This window comes from Bombina bombina, chromosome 5 (assembly GCF_027579735.1).
Source record: "Bombina bombina isolate aBomBom1 chromosome 5, aBomBom1.pri, whole genome shotgun sequence".
NCBI lineage: Eukaryota > Metazoa > Chordata > Amphibia > Anura > Bombinatoridae > Bombina > Bombina bombina.
In genome coordinates, this window is record NC_069503.1 from 432,151,240 (window position 1) to 432,178,426 (window position 27,187).

Genomic DNA, 27,187 nt, shown 5'->3' on the forward strand with positions numbered 1-27,187 from the left:
CACTGGGGTGACACTGTGCCCTGGCAGGCAGGCACTGAAACGCACACGTGTGAAGGAAACTGACTGCTATTATTTAACACAGTCAAAAAAGTGTTGTTTTTTTTTTTTAAATCTACACTACTGTTACACCAGATATGAGTTGCACTGGGGTGACACTGTGCCCTCGCAGGCAGGCCCTGAAACGCACATGTGTGAAGGAAACTGACTGCTATTATTTAACACAGTCAAAAAAGTGTTTTTTTTTTTAAAATCTACACTACTGTTACACCAGATACGAGTTGCACTGGGGTGACACTGTGCCCTGGCAGGCACTGAAACGCACACGTGTGAAGAAAACTGACTGCTATTATTTAACACAGTCAAAAAAGTGTTTTTTTTTAAATCTACACTACTGTTACACCAGATATGAGTTGCATTGGGGTGACACTGTGCCCTGGCAGGCAGGCACTGAAACGCACACGTGTGAAGGAAACTGACTGCTATTATTTAACACAGTCAAAAAAGTGTTGTTTTTTTAAATCTACACTACTGTTACACCAGATATGAGTTGCACTGGGGTGACACTGTGCCCTGGCAGGCAGGCACTGAAACGCACAGGTGTGAAGGAAACTGACTGCTATTATTTAACACAGTCAAAAAAGTGTTGTTTTTTTAAATCTACACTACTGTTACACCAGATATCAGTGGTGGCACTGGGCAAGTGGGCACAGTATACGCTGTGAGCCTGACACACACGCTGGCAGGCAGGCAACTGCAATTAGATTACACAGGAAAAAAAAAGCAGCCCTAAAAAGGGCTTTTTGGGGTGTTGTCCTTACAGCAGAGATCAGGTGAGTCCTTCAGGACTGTAGTGGACACTGAATACACTAGCCTAGCTATCGATTTCCCTATTAATCAGCAGCAGCTGTACACTACTGTTACACCAGATATGAGTTGCACTGGGGTGACACTGTGCCCTGGCAGGCAGGCACTGAAACGCACACGTGTGAAGGAAACTGACTGCTATTATTTAACACAGTCAAAAAAGTGTTTTGTTTTTTTTTTAAATCTACACTACTGTTACACCAGATATGAGTTGCACTGGGGTGACACTGTGCCCTGGCAGGCAGGCACTGAAACGCACACGTGTGAAGGAAACTGACTGCTATTATTTAACACAGTCAAAAAAGTGTTGTTTTTTTTTTTTAAATCTACACTACTGTTACACCAGATATGAGTTGCACTGGGGTGACACTGTGCCCTCGCAGGCAGGCCCTGAAACGCACATGTGTGAAGGAAACTGACTGCTATTATTTAACACAGTCAAAAAAGTGTTTTTTTTTTTAAAATCTACACTACTGTTACACCAGATACGAGTTGCACTGGGGTGACACTGTGCCCTGGCAGGCACTGAAACGCACACGTGTGAAGAAAACTGACTGCTATTATTTAACACAGTCAAAAAAGTGTTTTTTTTTTAAATCTACACTACTGTTACACCAGATATGAGTTGCATTGGGGTGACACTGTGCCCTGGCAGGCAGGCACTGAAACGCACACGTGTGAAGGAAACTGACTGCTATTATTTAACACAGTCAAAAAAGTGTTGTTTTTTTAAATCTACACTACTGTTACACCAGATATGAGTTGCACTGGGGTGACACTGTGCCCTGGCAGGCAGGCACTGAAACGCACAGGTGTGAAGGAAACTGACTGCTATTATTTAACACAGTCAAAAAAGTGTTGTTTTTTTAAATCTACACTACTGTTACACCAGATATCAGTGGTGGCACTGGGCAAGTGGGCACAGTATACGCTGTGAGCCTGACACACACGCTGGCAGGCAGGCAACTGCAATTAGATTACACAGGAAAAAAAAAGCAGCCCTAAAAAGGGCTTTTTGGGGTGTTGTCCTTACAGCAGAGATCAGGTGAGTCCTTCAGGACTGTAGTGGACACTGAATACACTAGCCTAGCTATCGATTTCCCTATTAATCAGCAGCAGCTACACTCTCCCTCCTCTCACTAAGAATGCAGCTTCCGAATTAATCTAAAATGGAAGCTGTCCAGGAGGTAGGAGGGTCTGGGAGGGAGGGTCTGCTGCTGATTGGCTGGAATGTGCCTGCTGACTGTGAGGTACAGGGTCAAAGTATTACTCAATGATGACGAATAGGGGGCGGATCGAACATCGCATATGTTTGCCCGCCGCGGGGAACGCGAACATGCTATGTTCGCCGGGAACTATTCGCCGGCGAACTATTCGTGACATCACTAATCATGGATTATGGGGATGTAGTATATACAACTTAATACATTGTATAACTAATTCTGCCGCTTTGTGCTACAATGTAACTACAGGACCCACCATTGTGACATGCTAAAAGAACTAAACTGGCTGTCGCTGGAATCCAGACGCACCCTCCATCTTTCCAGCCTTGTGTTTAAGAGCTTTTCTGGGAAACTCCCACCCTACCTGAGCAGAATGCTCTCCCCGGCTGTTCCCACCTCCTAAATCCTCCAATCCAGTACCAGCACATTATTTAGCGTGCCTCAATACAAAAAGAAAGCAGCTCAATCCTCTTTTTCCTACAGAGCACCACAATTATGGAACGACCTCCCGCACACTTTCAAACCTTCCACAAGCCTAATATCCTTTAAGAGATCCCTCTCTACATATCTCAAAACAGAATGCACCTATCATGGTTGATTTTATATTTCCTACCTGTTCTGTATTCAATTTTTCATATATTTTGTATTAATATTGTTTTTGTATTTTATTGTACCCTATTGTATCAATGAAATGTTTTGTGAACCCAGGACATACTTGAAAACGAGAGAAATCTCAATGTATCCTTCTTGGTAAAATATTTTATAACTAAATAAATAAATAAATATAAAATGACTATGCTATTTGCCTCTCACCCACTCAGAAGCTGCCCAGTAGCTGCAGTGATAGCACAATCTGTGTAGGTTCCTTTTCCAAGATATTTCACCTCTTCGATGGCTGACTTCAGCTGTGCCTTATTGGTCTCCATGCTGACAAGCTCACTGATTACCTTCACTTCATCACTATAGTGTAGAACCCCAGCGTTCCAAGTCAGTAGCCTATCACATCTGTGGTACCTGCACAAGAAAGAATAGTTTACTCTAGAGTGCAGTTTCAAATGTCTTACAATTAAAATAAATATTCTGCACTTCTATTTTAGAATAGTACTAACTTTTGCAAAGTTTTCAATCAAATTAACACATTTATGCTAAAGTTGCATTTCTTCAGATGTTTGTGACATTGAGAGAGCATTAATTATGAAGGCCTAGATTATGAGTGGCGCGCTAACAGTTATGCATGAGCAAAAGGGTTTTATCGCGGCTTCGGATGTAATGCTCGTATTACAAATTGAAAGTAAATGCAATTGCTTGAGCGCAATTGAAGTTAAGGTGTGTTGAGATATTGCGTTCTCAGAGCTCTGGTTAAATGTTTTGCAAAACAAAAAAATGTCACAAAACACATTAAAAATAAATTTAAAAGTACAGTTAAACTCATAATAACATCATCTAATAAAAACCATTAAAAAAATATTGCACAAAAAAGTTAAAAGGGCTCAAAGATATAAGGTCTCAGGTGTTAGAAAAAAGGCAGGCAAAGAGCTTTGACATAGAGATACATACATATACATGTCTAAATATGTATATGTATGTATGTATATATGTTTATATGTGTGTACATAAATAGAAGTGCATAGGGGCCATTTGCAGGCAAGTAGGTGAAAACATGTAAAAGTATATTTATGCAATATTCACATTTAATTAAGTGTAATACTGTATTTACTGTAAATATTTCACATTCCAATGTTCTGTACATAGCAGATTATGTTATATGTATTTTTAAACAGATATTCCTATATATATCTGTATATATCTCTACCTATATATAATCATCTATGTATAAAGGTAAAGATATATTGTACCAAAATACCATCAGAAATATGTAGAAATATGTATTTATGAATAAATTGAATGCGTTAACACATTTGTGACATTCTAACTTCGCACTTAACATGCGAGTGAAAACTTTTTACTACCCAACGCAGGCAAAAAATTTAGATCTACTGGAGTTAGCGCGCGAACAGGAGTGTTTAATATCGCTCCAGCCGTAATCTGGTCCTTTATATATATTAAAATTTCAAGTGCTAAGCTACTAGCCAGACCAAAGTGTTGCTCCCCACTTCTGATCCCCCATTCACCTGCACACACTACACCCACTACCTGCCCACACCTCTCTCACCAACTCACCCTCTCTATGCATATGTTTAGCCATTGTAAAACACTTTATTTTGCAGCAATTTTTAATATTTTTTATTTTAAACTATAAGAAATGAAGTCCTTTAAATACAAATATAAAAAATATATACATTTGCCGGCCATTTAGACAGCAGGCAGTATATATCCTTCTCATATGATGCAAAATGATGTAAACCAGAGAAGGTTTAATCCAAGGCAACAGGGACATGAAACAAAACTATTTAGTGTCCAGTTTGCAAATCTGTTTAATTTGCATGGGTAGTAACCTGGACAGATAACCATGGGTTGACATGGCTTGTCTGCTGAAACTGCCACCTATACTGATCTTGTCAATACTGCAGTATTTGTAATAGCATGTAAAAGAAAAAGAAACAGAAGCGCACCAGGGCACGATTCAAGTGAAGATTTATTGATTAAAACACACACGCAACTGATAATGTTGCACTTACAAGATTAAAAAACAATATGAGCCTGTAGATTTAAAAGGTCTTTGAGTGCGCTGGAACAGAGATGACAAACAGTTCCTATCAGCCGGTCTCGGTAAGTACAAGGCGTCCGGACTGCCCTTCTGTACTACCGCGATGACTGTCCACACACAAAGAGACCAGGAACAATGTCCTTTATTCCTCGACGCGTTTCCCCCGAACCTCGGTCGGGCTTTATCAAGAGGTGAATGAGTACTGTTCATTTTGGCGCTCTTCAACTTTTTAAATGTTCATGTTAGTTAAACACACCCCTTTCAGGGCCTGCCGCGGGTGTGGGTAAAAGCCTTAAGAATATATTGGCACCCAGCAAATTAAGAGAGATTAAACAACAGAGAGGTGTCAACATCTCTACCACTGAGAATTGGTTGACCACTTGGCAAGGCACGTTTAAATGTGGTAAAGCGAGGTGCAACATGTGTGCACATGTAGACAAATCTCCCACTTTTTCTAATTCAGAATTAACAGAAACTTTTAATATTACAGGTAGGAAAAATTGTGACTGTACCTATGTAGTCTATTTACTGCATTGTAGGTGTGGCCTACTTTATGTAGGCCGCACCAAAAGGAAAATCAGACGTAGAATAAATGAGCACATTTATAATATCAAAGAGAAGTTGCTGACACATAGTATACCAAAACATTTCCTTGAACATCATGGTAGTAATCCAAAGTACAGGTGATAGATTGGGTCCCACCAAATAAACCAAATAGATTACTTGATTTAAGATGGTTGGAAACTAAATGGATCTACAAGTTGAAAACATTACAACCATTAGGGTTGAATATCGATATAGATATAGCTGCATACGTGTAGTTTTTAATGGATATGATAAGAATGAACTAATTATATATTTGGTTTTGTCCTGTTTTGTTATACTATTTTAAAGATCCATTGCTAGTGTTATGGCCTAATATGGAGATTCCATGAAAAAATGTAGGGTATTTTATTTATTTATTCATATGTCATTTTTAACTATATATTTTATAAATATGTGTTTTTATCTTTTTGATATATATTCATTAATTCATATGTATCTTATTAATTTTATTATTTTGTACTATCTTGATCAAATTTTATGAATATTTGTAATATAGGGTTATTTATTGCTTGAAATTGGAGTTAGAACATTTTAAGTTTTAATATACGGGTACAGCAGCCTAACTATGCTAGCGTGATGCACATGAGAGTTATTTTCCGTGCATTGTTTGGGATAACCCTTTTCAATTCACATGAGAAATCAGTTTTTCACAGATAGACTATAGGGAATCCATATATATATATAGTGAAGTCCCAGCCTTCAAGATAATCACAGTTAGCAAATAGAATAAGATTATGACTGTTGGTTCTAGGGAATGCAGTCCCACTGAATCATGCTTTTCTTTTTCTATTATTATTACTCTTAATGTTCAAATTAAGGACGCACAAATAGCGATAAGATAAATTATACCCCTATGATGTTAGTTTGCTTTGTAATAGAATACTCTGTATAAGAAATATTTACTACTGTTTCTTTTTTCTGCCACGGACTTTCCACCAATCAAACGGGTAGGATATGACACACCCACGGCAGGCCCTGAAAGGGGTGTGTTTAACTAACATGAACATTTAAAAAGTTGAAGAGCGCCAAAATGAACAGTACTCATTCACCTCTTGATAAAGCCCGACCGAGGTTCGGGGGAAACGCGTCGAGGAATAAAGGACATTGTTTCTGGTCTCTTTGTGTGTGGACAGTCATCGCGGTAGTACAGAAGGGCAGTCCGGATGCCTTGTACTTACCGAGACCGGCTGATAGGAACTGTTTGTCATCTCTGTTCCAGCGCACTCAAAGACCTTTTAAATCTAAAGGCTCATATTGTTTTTTAATCTTGTAAGTGCAACATTATCAGTTGCGTGTGTGTTTTAATCAATAAATCTTCAATTGAATCGTGCCCTGGTGCGCTTCTGTTTCTTTTTCTTTTACATGGTAATACAACGAGTCAAACAAGGATCCTTTTGACTAATCCGAAGCTGCACCGGGGGAAACCAGCCCCACAAGCGGGGAAAAGCATTTTCCAGCTGACAAAAGCAAATGAATCATTAAAATACATAGCAGACACATTTGAAAGGTACTGTTGTCAATTTTAAAGGATATCTTGGAAATCCGTTACCCTAACGGACTATCACCTTTCACTGCACAAAGGTGAAGCGTGTTTTATATTTCATCAGAAGTATTAATAGTACTATGTATTAACAGATTAGCATATTTCTGCACTGTATTTATTGTTACAGAGTTCTCGTTTTGAATAATTGTTACATTTTGAAATTTTATTAGACCTGCTTTTTCTTCTTTGTACCAGCCGCTGCTTAGTGGAAACATCTCTAAGGAAAAACATATATTGATTCAGGCACAGATAGTTAAGCGCAATATCATCTTTTCTTTAGTCTTGAGTATTTGTAATAGAAAAGCTATGTAATCAATATGCAATGGCAGTGGGGGTAGTAGAAAGAGCCCAGCCCATTTGAAAACGTGTCCCTGTAGTTACTTTGAATAATAAAAAAAGTATAGCAGTTGCTTGCCTGAGTACATTATCCCTTTCAGGGAAGAGCATTTCTTATTTCCCCACAATAAAGCATTTTCTATTTACACATGCCACCAAATAAACCACTACTTCCACCACATAAGCTGCACTTCTGCTGATGACTCCTCTCCTGCTGCATCTCTCCATGATGCCATTGTTTCTGAGCACCTCCATACTGATCCAACAGTGCTCCGCCTTCATGGCAAAGCTCCACCTTCAAGCCAGCACTCCATCTTCCATGTGGCATATTTTTGCTGTGCCTACACGCCCAGCAACAACATTCAATTGGAAATTTTTAGCTATTTATATATATATATATATATATATATATATATAAAACAATTTTTGTTTAAAACCAGAGAGTGCATTTGCCCTTGCTTTGGACTATATTCACTGGCTGCACCCTGGTAAAAAAAGTTTTTGTTTGTGACAGCTCAATACTTTGGATGGCTTTTTTATATATATATATTGATGCTTAAATGCCTTCTTTTTTAAATAAAGATAGCAAGATAACGAAGAACAATTGATAATAGGAGTAAATTACAAAGTTGCTTAAAATTGCATGCTCTATCCAAATCATAAAATAAAAAAATATAGGTTCAGTGTCCCTTTAAGCCCTGGAGAATTCAAGAAAGTTTACTGATTTTTTCTGATCACACAGAAGTAGCATTAGGTCCCCAACTGATTAATCTTGAGGAAACTAGCCAGATACCGATAGGAGAGAACCTCTCTAAAGAACAGAGGAATTAATTGCTTAATATGTTGGGTGAATTTGGTGATGTGTTTTCCCAATTTCCTGGAACAACTGATCTTATTGCTCACCATATTGAGATGCAACCAGGGTTGAAGGTTAAACAGAGACCTTATCATTTGCCAGAAACAATGAAGAAAGTGGTGCAGTTAGAAGTGGAAAAGATGATTGAGCTAGGGAGTCCCAAAGTGAATGGTGTAGCCCCATTGTATTGGTTCCTAAACCTGATATATCTGCTAGGTTTTGTATTGATCTTAGAAAAGTCAATATGATCTCTAAATTTGATGCTTATCCAATGACTATAATAGAAGATCTGTTGGAATGATTGGGCAAGGCTAGGTACTTAAACACCTTTGATTTGACCAAAGGATATTGGCAGATAACATTTACTCCAGAGCACAAGGAAAAAAACTGCTTTCTCTACTCCGTTTGGTCTTTTCAACTTCCTAATGCTCCCTTTTGGGTTGCATGGGGCTCCAGCAACGTTTTTGAGGCTAATGGATATGGTTTTATTACCCCATAGGGAATATGCAGCAGCTTGCCTAGATGATGTAGCTGTCTATAGTGAGGACTGGGAAGATCATTTGGAAAAACTTAAGGCAGTGTTGGTGTCATTAAGGAGGGCTTGCTTAACTGCAAATCCATTAAAGTGCTCATTTGGGAATACAGAAACTAAATATATAGGATATGTGTTGGGTGGAGGTCAGGTAAAACCCTTAGTGAATAAGGTAGAAGCACTAATGAATATTCCAACTCCTAAAACTAAAAAAACATGTGAGAGCATTCCTGGGGTTTGCAGGGTATTACAGAAAGTTTATTCCCCACTTTGCAAAAATAGCCGCACCTTTAACTGACCTTACTAAGAAAACTACTCCAGAAAAGGATACAAGTGGATACAAGTGTCTGATAATTAGTTAAAACTACTTAAGCCAGCAGCCTTGCTCTCAGGTTACCACAGACAGGGAGAGATAGTGAACCTGCAGGACATGTGACTGGGAGCTATACGCTACCTTGTCTCTGAATGAAAGAGTACTGTTTTGTGGAAAATTACAAATTAAAGGAATTTTGATTCACTTAAAACTCTGTCCTGTCCTTCTGAAATAAACCCTGCAGTGGCACACTATTACAGATGGTAACATAAAATGATAAATTGTATATATATATATATATATATATATATATATATATATATATATATATAAAAACTCTGCAATATACTTTTATTATTTATTTTTCCCCTTTTCTTGTAATTCCATTCTGAAATGATGAGCGTTTTAGTTCCTCTTAGAAATAGAAGTGCAGAACATTGTTATATTCCACACAGCCATTGGCTGCACACTCTAGTGACCTATTTATAACTGTCCCTAATTGGCCAAAGCAGAGAAGGTAACCTAAGTTAAAACATTGCAACTCACATTTTATAGACTCTAAGGGGCCAATTTATCAAAGCATCAATCGCGGTGCATTCGCTGGAGTCAATACGCTTGCCAGACATCGCCAGACATCGCTGCCGCAAATCCATATACAACACCCTTATTTATTAAAAAGTCTGTCAAAAACATGCACGTCAAGTACAGAGCGATGAGCATCGGACTGATGATAAATAAGAGTCATTGATGATCTGTTTTTTCCGACTTTATTTATACCATATAATTACTGTCCATGAACAAGCACATTTCTCTAAAGCTAATCTTTTATTTTTCATCTGTTAATGTCCAAGAAATAGCTAGATTTATACCTGAACAAACAATAATTTATCATAGAAAGTTATTTTTATGTTTTATTTATTTGTTATACAAAAAAATCTGATATATGATATTTTCACATAAATTTATGTGTATTTGCATTTCTAGAAATCATGATATGACTATTTCATGTTTTTTTCTTTTTTTAAAATGATTATTAATGCTAGAATTTGTACATATATCTTTGTACATACTTTTATATATATATGTGTTATGTCAGAAATCTTTTCCAAACCTATTTACATGTCCCTAAATTTTATTTTGTTCTATCAATGTTGTCTTTCATAGCTCTGTGTTTATTTATACCACTATATGTATATAGTGTAAATATATTATTATTCTGAGGAAGAAAAAATGTGAATATAACATGTAATCAGGGTAAAATAGGTATTTATTTGCAAACAATGGATATTTTTAGAGCTGGGCCAGTTTTCTCTCTGCACCTGTGTAACCCTTCCTGATTGCAGTGTAGTTTTAAATACCACCCCTACACAGGTGTTATAAATTGGGCTGGCATATACAATGACATTTCTTAATAAAAATGAATTTCAAGAGATGGAAGAAAAACACTGAAAATAGCATGACAGTAAAGAGGTGATTTGAATTTCTGCTGTATCTGAATCATGACAGTTTAATATTAGGTAAACTATCCCTTTGAGCTATCATCTTAAGATTATATTGAATCAAATATCATTTGGATTTTAAAATCATTGTTTAAAATATTACACTGTGTGTTCTAATGTCATCATCAATGTTTAAAGGGACACTGTACCCAAAAATTTTCTTTCGTGATTCAGATAGAGCATGGAATTATAAGCAACTTTATAACTTACTCCTATTATAAAATTTTCTTCATTCTCTTGGTATATTTATTTGAAATGCAAGAATGTAAGTTTAGATGCCGGCCCATTCTTGGTGAACAACCTGGGTTGTCCTTGCTGATTGGTGGATAAATCCATCCACCAATAAAAAAGTGCTGTCCAGAGTACTGAAACAAAAAAAAGCTTAGATGCCTTCTTTTTCAAATAATGATAGCAAGAGAACAAAGAAAAAATGATAATAGGAGTAAATGAGAAAGTTGCTTAAAATTGCATGCTCTTTCTGAATTACAAAAGAAAAAATTTGGGTACAGTGTCCCTTTAACTTTAATACTGATTTCACATATACATACTTTCAAAGTATAATACACTATGTAACAAATGGCACTTACAAGTTCTGATGAGTGGTCAATGGCACAAGTATAGAGCAATTTGATTTGTTAGTGATAGTATAAAATGTATATTTAAATCATGTGATTATGCATTTCCCAATCAAAGGGGGTGGAAAATGTCACTAGTTTGTAGGTTGTTTGAGTATTGCGTCCAATTTGGTGCAAAGTATTGCGTTAAATTTGGTGCGAAATGCAGTGGGACTTGTATTACATACGTTAAACATGGTGAAATTAAATTGATCAAAAAAAGGAAGTTAGCTATAGTATGTAATGTATTCAGGGTTAGGCACAGACAAAGGCTGTGACTGACATTTTCCAAAGTACAGACCTTAGTGAAGGACACCAAGGTAAATTTGAAATGAAAAACATTATTTTATAGTGCTTGGTGTTATTATACTGATGCCACTGATCTTATAACCAGCCCTCCTCTGGCTATACCCATGAGCCAGTGTCACTACTGTGTCATTATATAGTGCTTGGTGTTATTATACTGATGCAGATACCACTGATCTTATAACCAGCCCTCCTCTGGCTATACCCATGAGCCAGTGTCACTACTGTGTCATTATATAGTGCTTGGTGTTATTATACTGATGCAGATACCACTGATCATATAACCAGCCCTCCTCTGGCTATACCCATGTGCCAGTGTCACTACTGTGTCATTATATAGTGCTGGGTGTTATACTGATGCAGATACCACTGATCCTATAACCAGACCTCCTCTGGCTAAACCCATGTGCCAGTCTCACTACTGTGTCATTATATAGTGCTGGGTGTTATTATACTGATGCAGAAACCACTGATCCTATAACCAGCCCTCCTCTGGCTATACCCATGTGCCAGTGTCACTGCTGTGCCATTATATAGCGCTGGATGTTATTATACTGATGCAGATATCACTGACCCTATAACCAGCCCTTGTCTGGCTATACCCATGAGCCAGCGTCACTACTGTGTCATTATATAGTGCTGGATGTTATTATACTGATGCAGATACCACTGATAATATAACCAGCCCTCCTATGGCTATACCCATGTACCAGTGTCACTACTGTGTCATTATATAGTGCTGGGTGTTATTATACAGATGCAGATACCACTGATCATATAATCAGCCCTCCTCTGGCTATACCCGTGGGCCAGTGTCACTACTGTGTCATTATATAGTGCTGGGTGTTATACTGATGCAGATACCACTGACCCTATAACCAGCCCTTGTCTGGCTATACCCATGTGCTAGTGTCACTATATAGTGCTGGGTGTTATTATACTGATGCAGATACCACTGATCCTATAACCAGCCCTTGTCTGGCTATACCCATGTGCCAGTGTCACTACTGTGTCATTATATAGTGCTGGGTGTTATTATACTGATGTAGATACCACTGACCCTATAACCAGCCCTTGTCTGGCTATACCCATGTGCCAGTGGCACTAAAGTGTCTTTGTATAGAGCTGGGTGTTATACAGATGCAGATACACATTCAGTATTTCACTCAGGCTTTATTTATTCCATTATTTATCACCCAATATCGCTAGCAGTCACTTGACAAGCCACTAACTTTATTCACGCTACATTTTTTAAAAATTCCTATTATTTAATCAGAAAGAAAAGATATACTAAGGTTGTGGTGGACACTGCAAGGGCTAGTCACGGACACCAGTGTCCGTGTACGGACACCTTGCCTATCACTGAATGTATTTATTTTATTTGTATCCCTATATCTACTAGTCCTGCTGCCAGACAGACATTACCTGTCATTAAAACTACTTTTGAAATGATTCTGTCCCTTGAAATTACATGTGATTATAATATTATTATTTAACATTTTATTTAGATACTGGACATGCGTCTTTGTTGTCTGTGTGATTTAGAAAGAGTATACAATTGTAATAAACTTTCTAATTTACATAAATATGTAATAAGCTTCATTCTCTTGCAGCATCTAACATAACCTTTCTGGGTTTTCAGATTCCCGTTGATTTCTATGGCATTCGCGGCCTCAAGGGTGGCGGTTTAAATGATAGGTACGCTGCAGCAGAAAAGATGCAAGCATACCTGTTGAATGTTTGATCAATTGGGAAGATGGTCAAATAGAGTTGAATGTGAATTAGAAAAAATCTGGAATGACGCGAGCATTAATCTGCTACGGATTGAGATCTCGGGAGTGTACATTACCTCACACAATTCAACATTTTGATGATATTGATGCTTTGTTAATCATGGCAGATTCAATTTGCGTTGAATATGACGCAACATTCAAGCGGATTCCATCGTATTATCAGTTGAAGCTTTGATAAATCGGCCCCTAAAACTTTACAATTATTTTGTCAATATTTAAACAGCTAATGAAACTTAAAAAAATACATCTACAAGTTATTTTAAGACTAATCTTTTCTTTAAATGCATCATTCTATCTAGCATTTATTTAGTGTTTAATATCCCTTTAATAAAAATGTTATTTATTGTTATTTCAAACATTCACTTTATGTCCAAAAGTATGTGGACACCCCTACTTATTATTGAGTTCAGGTGGTTCAAAACACCAATTGCTAACAGGTGCATAAAATAAAGCATATAGTCATGAAATCTCTCCGTAGACAAACAGTGGCAGTACAATGGGTCATACAGAAGAGCTCAATGACTTTAAACGTGGCACTGTCATAGGATGCCATATAAAAAGCAACAATGTCCTCCAGCTCCTCAAATATAAAAAAATGACCATTATTATTTCATCATGGGTCTAAAAACAGACAGCGACATTTTGGAGCTAGCTCAGTCTTTCATGATGCATGATGAAGAGCTGAGCAAGGTCCGAAGCGTTGCTGTCTGTTTTTGGACCCATGATGAAATAATAATGGTCATTTTTTAAATTTGAGGAGCTGGAGGACTTTGTTGCTTTTTATGTGGCTGTTTGAGACTTGGTAAGTCTCCTCCATGCACTCCCATAACAGGTGCTGTCTCCATTTGTGATTTTTGTGAATAGGATGCCATATGTCAGTTCATTACATTTCTGCCATACTAGATCTACCCCATTGAACTGTAAGTGCTATTATTGGATAGTGAAAGCATCTAATAGCAACAACAGTCCAGCCACAAATTAGTAGACCACACAAAAGAAAAGAAAGGTCAAAACTGAAATGTGCATAAGTGCATTTCAATTTTAAATAGAAGCATTTTTGCAATAATACTTCTAGTAGAGGTTATTACTTTTTTCAGTGGCATACGCACATATGCTGTGTGGGCCCGTGCAACATCATTCAAGTTCAGAAAGCTGTGCCTCTGAAGACTTCATTTGTGTCATACAAGCCACTGCTGACTTTGAGAAGGTGTGGTGTTTACACATGGGTGCACAGCATATGTGTGTATTCTGCTAAAAAATATTAATAACTTTAGTAGCAATTTTGCTAATGAAAGTATAATGCAAAAATGCTTCCATTTAAAATTAAAATGCAGCCTTGCACAATTATATTTCGACTATCCTATCCATAGCATGTTAAAATCACCTAAATCACAAGAACTGTGCATCAGGAGCTTCATGAAATGGGCTTCCATAGAAAAGCAGCTGTACATAGACCTCACATCAACATGTGCAATGCCAAAATCCGCTGGAGTTGTTTAAATCTCATGGCCACTAGACTCGGGAGCAGTGGAAACGTTACCTGGCAGTCTGATGGAAGAATTTTGGTGTGGCAAATTCCAGGCGAACTCTACCTACCGGAATGCATAGTGCCTACTGTAAAGTTTGGTGGATGTATAATGGTTTAGGGCTGTTTTTCAGGAAATGGCTGCTTCCAACTTTGTGGCAACAGTTTGGGGAAGGCCTTGTCTTGTTGAAGCATGACTTTGCCCCTGTGCACAAAGCGAGTTCTATGAAGACATGGTTTTACAAATTTGGTATGAAGAAACTAACACAGAACTCTGATCTCAACCCCATTAAACACCATTTGGATGTTCTTTTGGCTGAATGGGCACACATTTTCACAGACACACTCCAAAATCATGTGGAAAGCCTCCCATACGTGTTGTGGCTGTTATAGCTGCAAAAGCTGTGGGGCCAACTCCATATTCATGCCCATAGTTTTGAAATGGGACATCCAACAAGCTGATATAGCTGTGATGGCCAGGTGTCCACATACTTTTGATCAAATAGTGTATATGGGAGTCATCACAAACAGGGAATTCATTATATGTCATAGCATTTACTTCAAAAAAGAACTTTGAAAATCCTTGTGAAAACCTACTTGAAAATCCTGCAATACTTCTGATTCTCATAGTTTTTATCTTGTTTTTAATATATTTATTTGTAATATTTTGGAAATCAATAATATGCACCCAAACTGCTTTCCAGTATTTCTTGGTGAGTTTGTAAAGATTAGATTTTAGACCAATCTCCTCCTTTATTGTATGTATTCTAAATGAATATAAAAGTATAATAATTAAAAAACTTCTCTAATTTTCATATTGTACAATTGAGTGTATATAGTTATGTGTAACCTATGTAAGTTAAACATATAGTTTATGTCAACTTTTTGTAAACAATTCTCTGCACTCCAAAATAATGCATTCCATTTATAGTTTTAATTCCACAAAGAAAATACATGGATATCACAGTAAATAATACCCAACTTTCTCCTCATTCATACAATCCATCCATCCCCAGGGAGAGCCAGATGCCATCAACTTTAAAAAAATTACCAACAAAATTGTTATTGTTAAATGTCCAAAGTATCAAAAGGATCAGGACAGCATTCCTTTAAACCTGTATAAGATGATCCAGTGGCGTAGCGTGGCTTCTCAGCGCCCAGGGCAAGGCAAGAATTGCGCCCCCCTAATCCATTAGCACTGACTGAGTCTCTTCCACCAGTACAGGTGGGATTGGCAAATTTGCTTTGAATCTAGGAGACAGCTCAACAACTTAGGAGACAGGTTTTTGTTTTAAAACAAACAAAGCTTTATTTTAACAACAAAAATATATACTATATATATATATATATATATATATATATATATATATATATATATAATTCTAAACTCTACATTCATCCTTAAAAATTAGGATTCAATATGGTTGCAGGCAGCCATTACTTTATTATATACATTAAGTAAGTACATTATATAACTTAACAATTACATTTTTTATGGTTTAATATTTAAACATGAGATTTCATTTTTAAATACATCTGAGCCAGCATGCCAGAGTGTGAGAGTGATTTATGCTGCTTTAAAGTGAAAGCCAGTTATTATTTTAAATTCATTTTTAACCTGGGTAAAACATACAAGATGTAGAAATGTAAAAATGAATTTGAAATAAAATAACCAGCTTTCACTTTAAAGCAGCATAGATCACTCTCACACTCTGGCATGCTGGCTGGCTCAGACTCTGGGTCCTTTGGAAGTTGGAATTTGGCTGGCTGGCTCAGAATGACTCTGGGTCCTTTGGAACTTGGCTGGCTGGCCCTGCGACGTCACCTGGGTGACGGTAGAGGCTAAGCTGTATTTTGCGTGCGTTGCCATTTCCAATCCCTATTCCCTAGGGCCCAGGCAAAAACAGGGGCTATAATAATTTCATTATAATTCTGGCTGGCAGTGGCACTGGTGGTCTGGTTCTGATACGGACCCGGTGATGAGTTTGGTAATTTCTGTTGACACTACTTACCTTATCATTGCGGGCGCGGCGTGCTAGTCAGTCTGACTCCTCTCTGGCTCTGCTGCTCTGACTTCTTCCTCCCTCCTGACATGTGCGCTGGGAGTGGGAGTGGACCGTGCTAACTAGTGGCGTAAACACTAGTCTAGCAGCAGGTAACAGTCGGATAGGATTACACTCATAAAATTATGATAATTAAATCATTACACAGCACGTCTTGACTTCAGAGTAGTAGACAGTTCACTTGAGAGACAGAACGGCTGGGCACAAGCGCCTGTCAGATTTTTTAGCCTCCCTGTAGCGCCACTGGGAGTGGGACTATGACTGTCTACTGTCTTGAGATGGTGGGGACTGGGGAGGCTGGGAGCCAAGCATTTTGCGCCCCTCAGAAATTTGCGCCCGGGGCAACCGCCCCTGTGGCCCCCCCCACGCTACGCCACTGAGATGATCCAAACTCATCCCTTAAGGTTAGTACCCATGTAATAGTCCTTCTCTGGAATATTCTTTTAACCTTTAGAGAGAATCACATATAATTACATCATCAATAGTAGACTAAAAGAAATAATGCCAGGTCTATGGTCACACTATATTGATATAATGATTCTGGCCCCTTAATAAGTAGCAACTCAATCCGTTTTAAGTAGCAAACTCCTTTTGATATAAGCACCATCTTGCATAATGGTCTGTACAGCCCTTTATCCAAAGAACTGTCTGCCTCTTGTAGTATTCTGCATACATATTTATACAAGATACACGATACATAGACAAGCTTTCACATATATGAATTGTCTTTTTGTACAGAACAAGTTCCACATATAAGGTTGTTATTATAGCCCCATGTGTATTATACAGTCCTTGACAAATTGACTCAAGTTATATGTATACTTGCGATTACATTCAGCGATGTCTTCATACCAGACCATTCTGGCAAGCATTGATTCCCCAATACATACTTGTGGGATCCTCCGCATACACAGTAAACAACCTTAATCAGCCGTACAGACCACAAGGTGATTCCGGTATCGGTTGCAACTCAGTTAGCATCCTGGACCAAGTGACCAAATGATGTATGAAGGCATTAGCATTACACTCTTATGTGCGTTTCAGTACTTCTCCCTTTATTAAGGATACTCATATCGGAGTGTAATGCTGATTTCTTCATACATCATTTGGTCTCATGGTCTGGTACACTAACTGAGTTTTGAAGTGGATGGCTAGAACGCGGTGTATTAGAATGGTACGGCTAGATTAAAAAGTAAGTTACAGTGTATCTTCATTAAAAGTGAGCAATTAAAGTTCATCTAAAATATCGCTTAGATTCCGGACCTGATTTTAAAACATGTAAAAACATTTAAAGGGATGGTAAACTTTACATGTTTTAAAATCAGGTCTGGAAACTAAGTGATATTTTACATATACTTTGAGTACAAATAAAAGTTTTAATGGGCTGAACATGGGCGTTCCATGAACGTGTATGAAATTGTATCTCAAATCACAGCCAAATTATCTAAACATGTCTGCCCTTCAAATCTCACTGTTTCTTTCAACTTAAAAGGGGGTGAGTTTTTATTAAAATACTCAAAACACTCATTACTGAAAGCAAAACCTATGCATACATAAATAACAGTAAATATAAGGTACAGTGCACTGAAAACAGCATATATTTAATTTGTATTAGGAATAATATTAACGTTTAAACATATGCCTTGTTCTTCATGTGTACTTTGTCCTGTAAACATTGAGATCTGTAGGGATTAGAAATGTTTAGATAATTTGGGTGGGATTTGAGAGACAATTTCATGCACGTCTTGGAAAGCCCATGTTCAGCCCATTTTACGATAAAACAAAAATTACGCTTTGTATTTTGTACTCAAAAGTACTTATGTATATTTTCACATCCAGTGCACTTAAATTACGATTTACATTGTGCATATTTTATAAGATTTATTCCTATGTAATTTACATGCAAATTTAATGTTTTTGATAAAATACGATTTTTGGTGAACAATTTTGTTACGATTTTTGATTTACCTTAACAATATATTTTTTTCCTGTGTATTTTTGAGTGAATAGATTAATTGTTCCTTTTGTATGATAATTAGAATTAGGATTATAATTGTGCACTTTTCTAATATATATGTCTCCTTCCCATATGAAACTGCAGTATAAGCCCCATGGCGAGATACCATGTTTTCAGGGTAAAAAGTGACTTTAGATCATTCTATCAGGTAAATAGAAGTAGTAGCGAGCATTCTTAAATAAGAGACCTTTAGATCATTGGGCCCTAAATCTTCACTGACACAATTAACACCATCAGCAGCTTGTGGTGACATAACTTACTGACCTAGCTGTTATTAAAATCACTTCCCCCCAGATACACCTTTCTCACTGAACTAAAGACACTCCCAATAGCCTTTGACTGGCATTTGATAAACCACTCCCTATTGAATTAGTGTATAAAAAACTGGAACACTCTCTATCTCCCCCTCTTTCGTTTTCTTCTCCTGTTCCTGAAAGGATGTCTGATTTTGAAAACACTAGAGAATGTGGCTAAGTATATTCCTTGGATAAAATCCTGTGATTATTTTAGCAGTGTTGTAAAAATTGTAGTATTGTAGTAAAGTTGCCATGTCTTAATTATTTGGACTGTTATGCTGTAAAATAGATGTGTATATATACCTGTAAATCTTTCTCTTATTATTAACATATATTGATTTCAAATAAACTGTTTGGAAACAATGGAGACCCTCTCATAGAGTTTATTTCACAACTAACAACTAATTAATAACCACATTTTGGCGACCATGAAGTTGTAGACAAATCCATATGCCAGCTAGTTTTGCAGGAATTAAATAATATGTTGATTAATTTTAAAATATTGCAGGATATATCTTTTTGGGTTTGGGAAACCTGTATTTCAGGTGGAATTGTCTATATAAATTTGCATTTCCATAGAGTTCCTTGGGTGATGGATGGAAAATGTAGCCTCAGTCAAAGAAAATTTCTCATTTTAGAGCAAATAATACAATTGTGTGTTACTGCAAAATGTTTAAATTTAACTGCAGTAAACGTAGATTTGGTGTTTTATACAAAGTTTTTGTATGTAGTACTGTATTTAAAAAGAGCACATAATGGTTGGTTTCAGCAGGCCTGTTGTATAAGATATTAGTTTTTTTTATGGTTACTAGCGGCTAGATTACGAGTTTTGTGTTATGAGGGGTGCAGTATTAACTTGCGCATTATTGTCGCTCACTTACCTACAGCACTGGTATTACAGGTTTTTTTAAACCTGGTGTTAAAAGGCAAGAAGTGAGTGTAGAGCAAAATTGTGCTCCATACCGCTCTCCAATACCAGCGCTGCTTAAGTCAGCGGTGAGCTGGTTGTACGTGCTCGTGCACAATTTCCCCATAGACATCAATGGGGAGAGCTAGCTGAAAAAAAGCCTAATACTTGCAATAAAGCAGCGTAAAGCTCTGTAATGCAGCCCCAATGATTCCTATGGGGAAACTAAATTTATGTTTACAACTAACACCCTAACATGAATCCCGAGTCTAAACACCCCTAATCTTACACTTATTAACCCCTAATCTGCCGCCCCCGACATCGTCGACACCTACATTATACTTATTAACCCCTAATCTGCTGCTCTGGACATCGCCGCCACTATAATAAACATATTAACTCCTAAACCGCTGCACACCCACTAACTTAAATATAATTAAAATAAATCTAAAGAAAACCTACTATCATTACCTAAATAATTCCTATTTAAAACTAAATACCTAAAAAAAAAAAAAATAATCTAGCTACAATATTACTAATAGTTACATTGTATCTAGCTTAGGGTTTATTTTTATTTTACAGGCAAGTATGTATTTATTTTAACTAGGTAGACTAGTTAGTAAATAGTTATTAACTATTTACTAACTACCTAGCTAAAATAAATACAAATTTACCTGTAAAATAAAACCTAACCTTAGTTACACTAACACCTAACCTTACACTACAATTAAATAAATTACCTAAATTAAATACAATAAACTAAATTAAATACAAATACCTAAATTACAAAAAAACAAACACTAAATTACACAAAATAAAAAACAAATTACAAAATATTTAAACTAATTACACCTAATCTAATAGCCCTATCAAAATCAAAAAAGCCCCCCCAAAATAAAAAAACCCTAGCCTAAAATAAACTACCAATAGCCCTTAAAGGGCCTTTTGCAGGGCATTGCCCCAAAAAAATTAGCTCTTTTACCTGTAAAAAACAAACAAACAACCCCCCAACAGTAAAACCCACCACCCACACAACCAACCTCCCAAATAAAACCCTAACTAAAAAAACCTAAACTCCCCATTGCCCTGAAAAGGTCATTTGGATGGGCATTGCCCTTAAAAGGGCATTTAGCTCTATTGCTGCCCAAACCCTAATCTAAAACTAAAACCTACCCAATAAACCCTTTAAAAAACCTAACACTAACCCGAAGATCCACTTACAGTTTTGAAGACCAGACATCCATTGTCAACGAAGCCGGGAGAAGTCCTCAACGAAGCCAGGAGAAGTCTTCATCCAAGCCGGGAGAAGTGGTCCTCCAGATGGGAAGAAGTCTTCATCCAGACGGCATCTTCTATCTTCATCCATCCGGTGTGGAGCAGGTCCATCTTCAAGACATCCTCTTCTTACGACGACTCCCGACGAATGAAGGTTCCTTTAAGTGACGTCATCCAAGATGGCGTCCCTTAGATTCCAATTGAACTTCAATCCTATTGGCTGATCCATTCAGCCAGTAGGATTGAGCTTGCATTCTATTGGCTGTTCCAATCAGCCAATAGAATGAAAGCTCAATCCTATTGCATTAGCCAATAGGATTTTTTCAACATTAACTCAGATTGGCTGATAGAATTCTATCAGCCAATCAGAATCTAAGGGCCGCCATCTTGGATGACATCACTTAAAGGAACCTTCATTCGTCGGGAGCCATCGTAAGAAGAGGATGCTCCGTGCCGGATGTCTTGAAGATGGACCTGCTCCGCACTGGATGGATGAAGATAGAAGAAGGACCACTTCTCCCGGCTTGGATGAAGACTTCTCCCGGCTTTGTTGAGGACTTCTCCCGGCTTCGTTGACGATGGATGTCCGGTCTTCAAAACTGTAAGTGGATCTTCAGGGGTTAGTGTTAGGTTTTTTTTAAGGGTTTATTGGGTGGGTTTTAGTTTTAGATTAGGGTTTGGGCAGCAATAGAGCTAAATGCCATTTTAAGGGCAATGCCCATCCAAATGACCTTTTCAGGGCAACGGGGAGCTTAGGTTTTTTTAGTTAGGGTTTTATTTGGGGGGTTGGTTGTGTGGGTGGTGGGTTTTACTGTTGGGGGTTGTTTGTATTTTTTTTTCAGGTAAAAGAGCTGATTTCTTTGGGGCAATGCCCCGCAAAAGGCCCTTTTAAGGGCTATTGGTAGTTTAGTTTAGGCTAGGGTTTTTTTTTATTTTGGAGGGGGCTTTTTTTATTTTGAAAGGGTTATTAGATTAGGTGTAATTCATTTAAATATCTTGTAATTTGTTTTTTTATTTTGTGTAATTTAGTGTTGTTTTTTTTGTAATTTAGGTATTTGTATTTAATTTAGTTAATTGTATTTTATTTATGTAATTTATTTAACTGTATAATGTTAGCCGTTAGTGTAACTCAGGTTAGGTTTTATTTTACAGGTAAATTTGTATTTATTTTAACTAGGTAGTTAGTAAATAGTTAATAACTATTTAGTAACTAGTCTACCTAGTTAAAATAAATACAAACTTGCCTGTAAAATAAAACTAAACCCTAAGCTAGATATAATGTAACTATTAGTTATATTGTAGCTAGCTTAGGGTTTATTTTATAGGTAAGTATTTAGTTTTAAAAAGGAATTATTTAGTTAATGATAGGAATTTTTAGTTAGATTTATTTTAATTATATTTAAGTTAGGGGGTGTTAGGGTTAGGGTTAGACTTAGGTTTAGGGATTAATAAATTTAATATAGTGGCGGCGACGTTGGGGACGACAGATTAGGGGTTAATAAATTAAGGTAGGTGGTGGCGATGTTAGGGGCAGCAGATTAGAGGTTAATAATATTTAACTAGTGTTTGCGAGGTGGGAGTGCGGCGGTTTAGGGGTTAATATGTTTATTCTAGTGGTGGCGATGTCGGGCGTGGCAGATTAGGGTTAATAATTTTATTTTAGTGTTTGCGATGCGGGAGGGTCTCGGTTTAGGGGTTAATAGGTAGTTTATAGATGATAGTGTACTTTTAAGCACTTTAGTTATGAGTTTTATGCTACGGCTTCGTAGTGTAAAACTCATAGCTACTGACTTTAGAATGCGTTACGCTTGTAATATCGGCGCAATGGATGTCCCTTTGAAAAAAGACTTTACGAAAATTGCGTAAGTTAATTTGCGGTACGGCAGAAAAAGTGTGCAGGACAGCTGTACCTACAAGACTCGTAATAGTAGCAGTAGTGAAAAAGTAGTGTTATGAGCTTTAACGCTGCTTTTTTACTCATAACGCAAAACTCGTAATCTAGCCGTAGGTTTGGTAAACTTTGTTTATTTTTACTGATGGGATTTATAAATTGTCTGTAGCTTGGAATTAGAATTTACATTTGACCTGCATTTTATTTGAGAGTAAATATTTTTGAATTTTGTTTTCTGTAAAAAATCTAATGAATTTTAGAGACATATTTTGGGCTAGATTTATTAAAACTGAGGTGTAAAGGGGCACGTATATGCACCCCTGTACGCCTCAGCTCGCCTGTGGCAGGGCAAAAATACCCGCAGGTATTCGGCATTGCACACGAGCGCAATTTTGCGCTCGTGTGCAATGCCGCCTCCTGCCCACGCACAGCCGATCATGCTCGGGCAGGAGCTGTCAATCTCCTCGGTCTGACTAGACCGAGGAGATTGAATTTCGACACATTAGAGGTGGCGAAGAGGCTAGGGAAGCAGCGGTCTGGTGACCACTGCTTGATAAATGATGGCGAGCAAGTTCTTGTGAGACCTTGCAGCCGTAGGGCGTTAATAAATCTAGCCCTTACTTGTTGTCTTGGTCCCATCTAAATGTTTTTTTGTTTTTTTTACAAACAAAAGCTTTACAGTACTTTGTTTTCTTACAAAGAAGATGGTTGTTTGCTGAGTGGACCAGCATTTAATAGCTGCTATAATTAGGTTAAAGTGATTGACTTCTGCTCCTTTATAAATGGAATATAATGTTCCTTTTATAAAGATTGTAATTTTTTTGCACATTTTTATTTTTTATTTTTTACAAAGGATTCATTTCTGTGAATGTGTTACACCTAGAACTGTAGTTTTCCCTATACATATGTTAATGTAAATTCCTTTATGTTGGGGGAAGGTGCAGGAGGTAGATGGCAAGGTATATTGTGAGTGTGTGACAAACTACTTGGATTTAAAAGCACAATTTTTTTTTAACATTTTTCACTGTTTAAACTAAAAACATCTGAAGGGTGTTTAATTTAGCCTGCATTTTCAATTTGGTCTATATTTTAGAACTACAAATGTTTTTTTTTTTTTTTTTTTTAAATGCTTGGGGCTCGATCCGATATACGGCGTAGTTTTCAGCGTAAGCGAGGGAACCTGCGCCACCTGGAATTTCACCTTGCACATCGGGCTATCCAATATATGGCGCAGTCAGATGCTAAAGTGGCATAAGTAGGACAAACTGGCGTTGTTCCGAAAAGTGCGCAAATACACATTTTAGTCGTTGCAAGTACTTACGCCAGTCTTTTGTTCACGTAAAGTCCCAATAAAAATAAAAAGTAAAAAGATATACAGAGGGCGACTCCTAGTGTGGAATTAGTAAGCAGAGTGTGAACCCACCAGCTTTACCCTTCAGAGATATACTCACAAAGTATAGAGCACACTGTAGTGCTAATGAAGCAAGCTGGGTATATTAAAAGTGGCCCAGCGCACATACCACTCCGGTGAAAGATGGTCCAATGTATTCAAAATGTTCAGATAAAAAATCCAGGAGACTCCAGATATATATAAAAAACACTTTATATAAAGATATAACAGTGTACAATAAAAATCAGTAGAATTCGCTACGCGTTTCTCAGAGCTACCACTCTGTTTCCTCAGGCAAGTTATACTGATCTAAAACTGAAGTCTCCTATTTATACATCCTCAAATAAATTAAAACATTGGTCACACCCAATCTACCAATTACTTATGCAAATGTTGCTATGGTGACCTTCACAATACAAACTGACTTTTCTTGATACCAGTATGTGAATATATAACCCATTGTATGCATGTACTTTAACATATACAGCTAGTATCAAAACAAGTATGTGGCAGATATTACAATATATCTCATAAACATTTCGGAAGAAAACATATATAGTATGCACAATAGTGTTTCAGCAAAAAAACAAATACAGCACTCATATAGTTGGTTCATTAAATTTTCAGCAATCTCTCTTTATGAAAGTAAATGCACTATTTATTTATATTTTATATGGTTAATAACTTCTTTATTTCCTGAGGATTTCTTTCCTCCCCTTTGTTCATAATAGCAAGTCTAATTTATTTATTAATTAAAAGCATCAGCTAGTTTGTTTGTATCATATATAAAGCTGTCAGCTTGTGGGTGTGTGTCATTAGCCTATCTCACACTTCCATATGTGTGGGTAATGGCTAGTGGGCGTGTATCATTTATCGCCGGTCTTTAAATACAATTCCTCAACTTTCTTCCTAATATATTCTTACCCCTTTTGACATGATCTCCTACAATAAACTGTTTAAATGTTATCTGAATTGTTGTATTGTGCATATCGTAAGCTGATTTTATGAAGGGCTATGTCTATTTGTTTAAAGCTCCCTCTCTGATTTCACAATGTCCAATGTGTGGGTGATAATCCATGGGCGTGTAGCATAAACCAATCGCGCGTCACTATGTGTATGAATCCCAGCTTATAGGCGTGTGTTTTCTATCGTTAAAAAAATAAATAAATAAACTATTGTCTATTTGTTTAGGCTCCCTCTCTGATTTTACAATGTCAAATGTGTGGGGGGTGGTTCGTGGGCGTGTAGCGTGAACCAATCACGCATCACTATGTGTGTGAGTCACAGCTTGTAGGCGTGTGTTTTCTATCGCCAAAATGTAAAAAATAAATAATACATATACCATCTCAACTCTGTTGAGAAATCCAATTCCCGATTCTTCACTACAACTCCTCAAACTAACATAAGCTGCCTACCATAATCAGTTGTGGTATTTGGTGGTTGCACGTCTAAGATTTCACATGTCCGCAACTCATAAATGAAATGTATTATTATTTTTTTGGGGTATGAACTGCTTTGCTATTATGATGTATTTATATATAACCCTATGGCTATGTTCGAGATAGCATCAGCCAATTTGTGTAGCCCTATGGTATTACTGCTCTGTGAAAGCATATCCTATCCTCACAGTATTCGTCAATTTTTACTGAATCATAACATTCAAAATAATGCCAGTCTCGTAATCATTGCGCTTCAATCGAATAGATGCATATACTAATATATTTTTATATATTGGTAACCTGTATAATGTATATAAATAAAACTTTATATATATAAAAAAATATGAATTATAGTCTTCCATTTTTTGTGTGTGCTTTCTGTGCCCTAGTGAATAAATTAATAAATTGTTCTATATGAAAAGACATGTGAAAAAACATATAGAGGAAAATTATGGTTACTATATGCTATAAATAGTGATAATTAGTGAATTCTATGTGTGACTAGTGTTAAGTACTCTAACTATATCTTATTTTATGTAAATAAATATATATAAATAGATGTGCTATTGTAAAAACCTATGTGACTAGAGTAATAATATATAAATAATATAACTATAATAATATTATGTGTATGACCATGAATATATCAATTCCTATGTGACTCATATGATTATATGTGTATAGTGTGACAATGTTAAGTGTTTATAATTAATATAATAAATTCTCTATGTGTATGAATATAGACAAAGTGTATGTTTATAGTATTCTAAATATGCATATCTCCATTAATGTGATTAAATGTGTTTTATAGTGATATGATGCTTGAATGATTGTAAGATGGATAGTAAATACTGAATATATTTTCAAGATGAAACATTACTGGTATATTAAGATATTTACTGGGTGGTGACCTCAGGTGATCTATACTTACATTCCTTCTAAATAATATATATCAATATCAATGAGGATATGATCCATTATATACACATTAATATTAAGTAAACTACTAATGTGAGAGAACAGATATAAAGCTTGTATAACAGAACCCTTAAATTAAAAGATAGAATGAACTGAATGTTTGTACTGGATTGATCTAAAAGGCTGCTGTATCAATTACTTCATTGAGGCCTTCTGGATGTAAAGATGAAAATCTATAGATCCAGAAGGTCTCCCTTTGACGAAGTTTAATCATTCTATTTTGGGAATTACTAGCAGTCACTACCTCAAGTGG

The 27,187-nt window shown here is 36.7% G+C and overlaps 1 protein-coding gene across 3 annotated transcripts in view; it reads right to left on the reverse strand.

Annotated features, from left to right (window-relative positions):
• LOC128660438 (collagen alpha-1(VI) chain-like) overlaps positions 1–27,187 on the reverse strand; it is a 303,740-nt gene that overhangs the window by 192,774 nt on the left and 83,779 nt on the right. For all 3 annotated transcript variants that reach the window (XR_008402529.1, XM_053714284.1, XM_053714285.1), the window contains one exon: positions 2,901–3,101. Coding sequence is in view for 2 of the 3 variants with exons in the window: in XM_053714284.1 (XP_053570259.1) it covers positions 2,901–3,101 (201 nt within the window). In the remaining variant the exon portion in view is untranslated. The remainder of the gene's footprint in view (positions 1–2,900; positions 3,102–27,187) is intronic.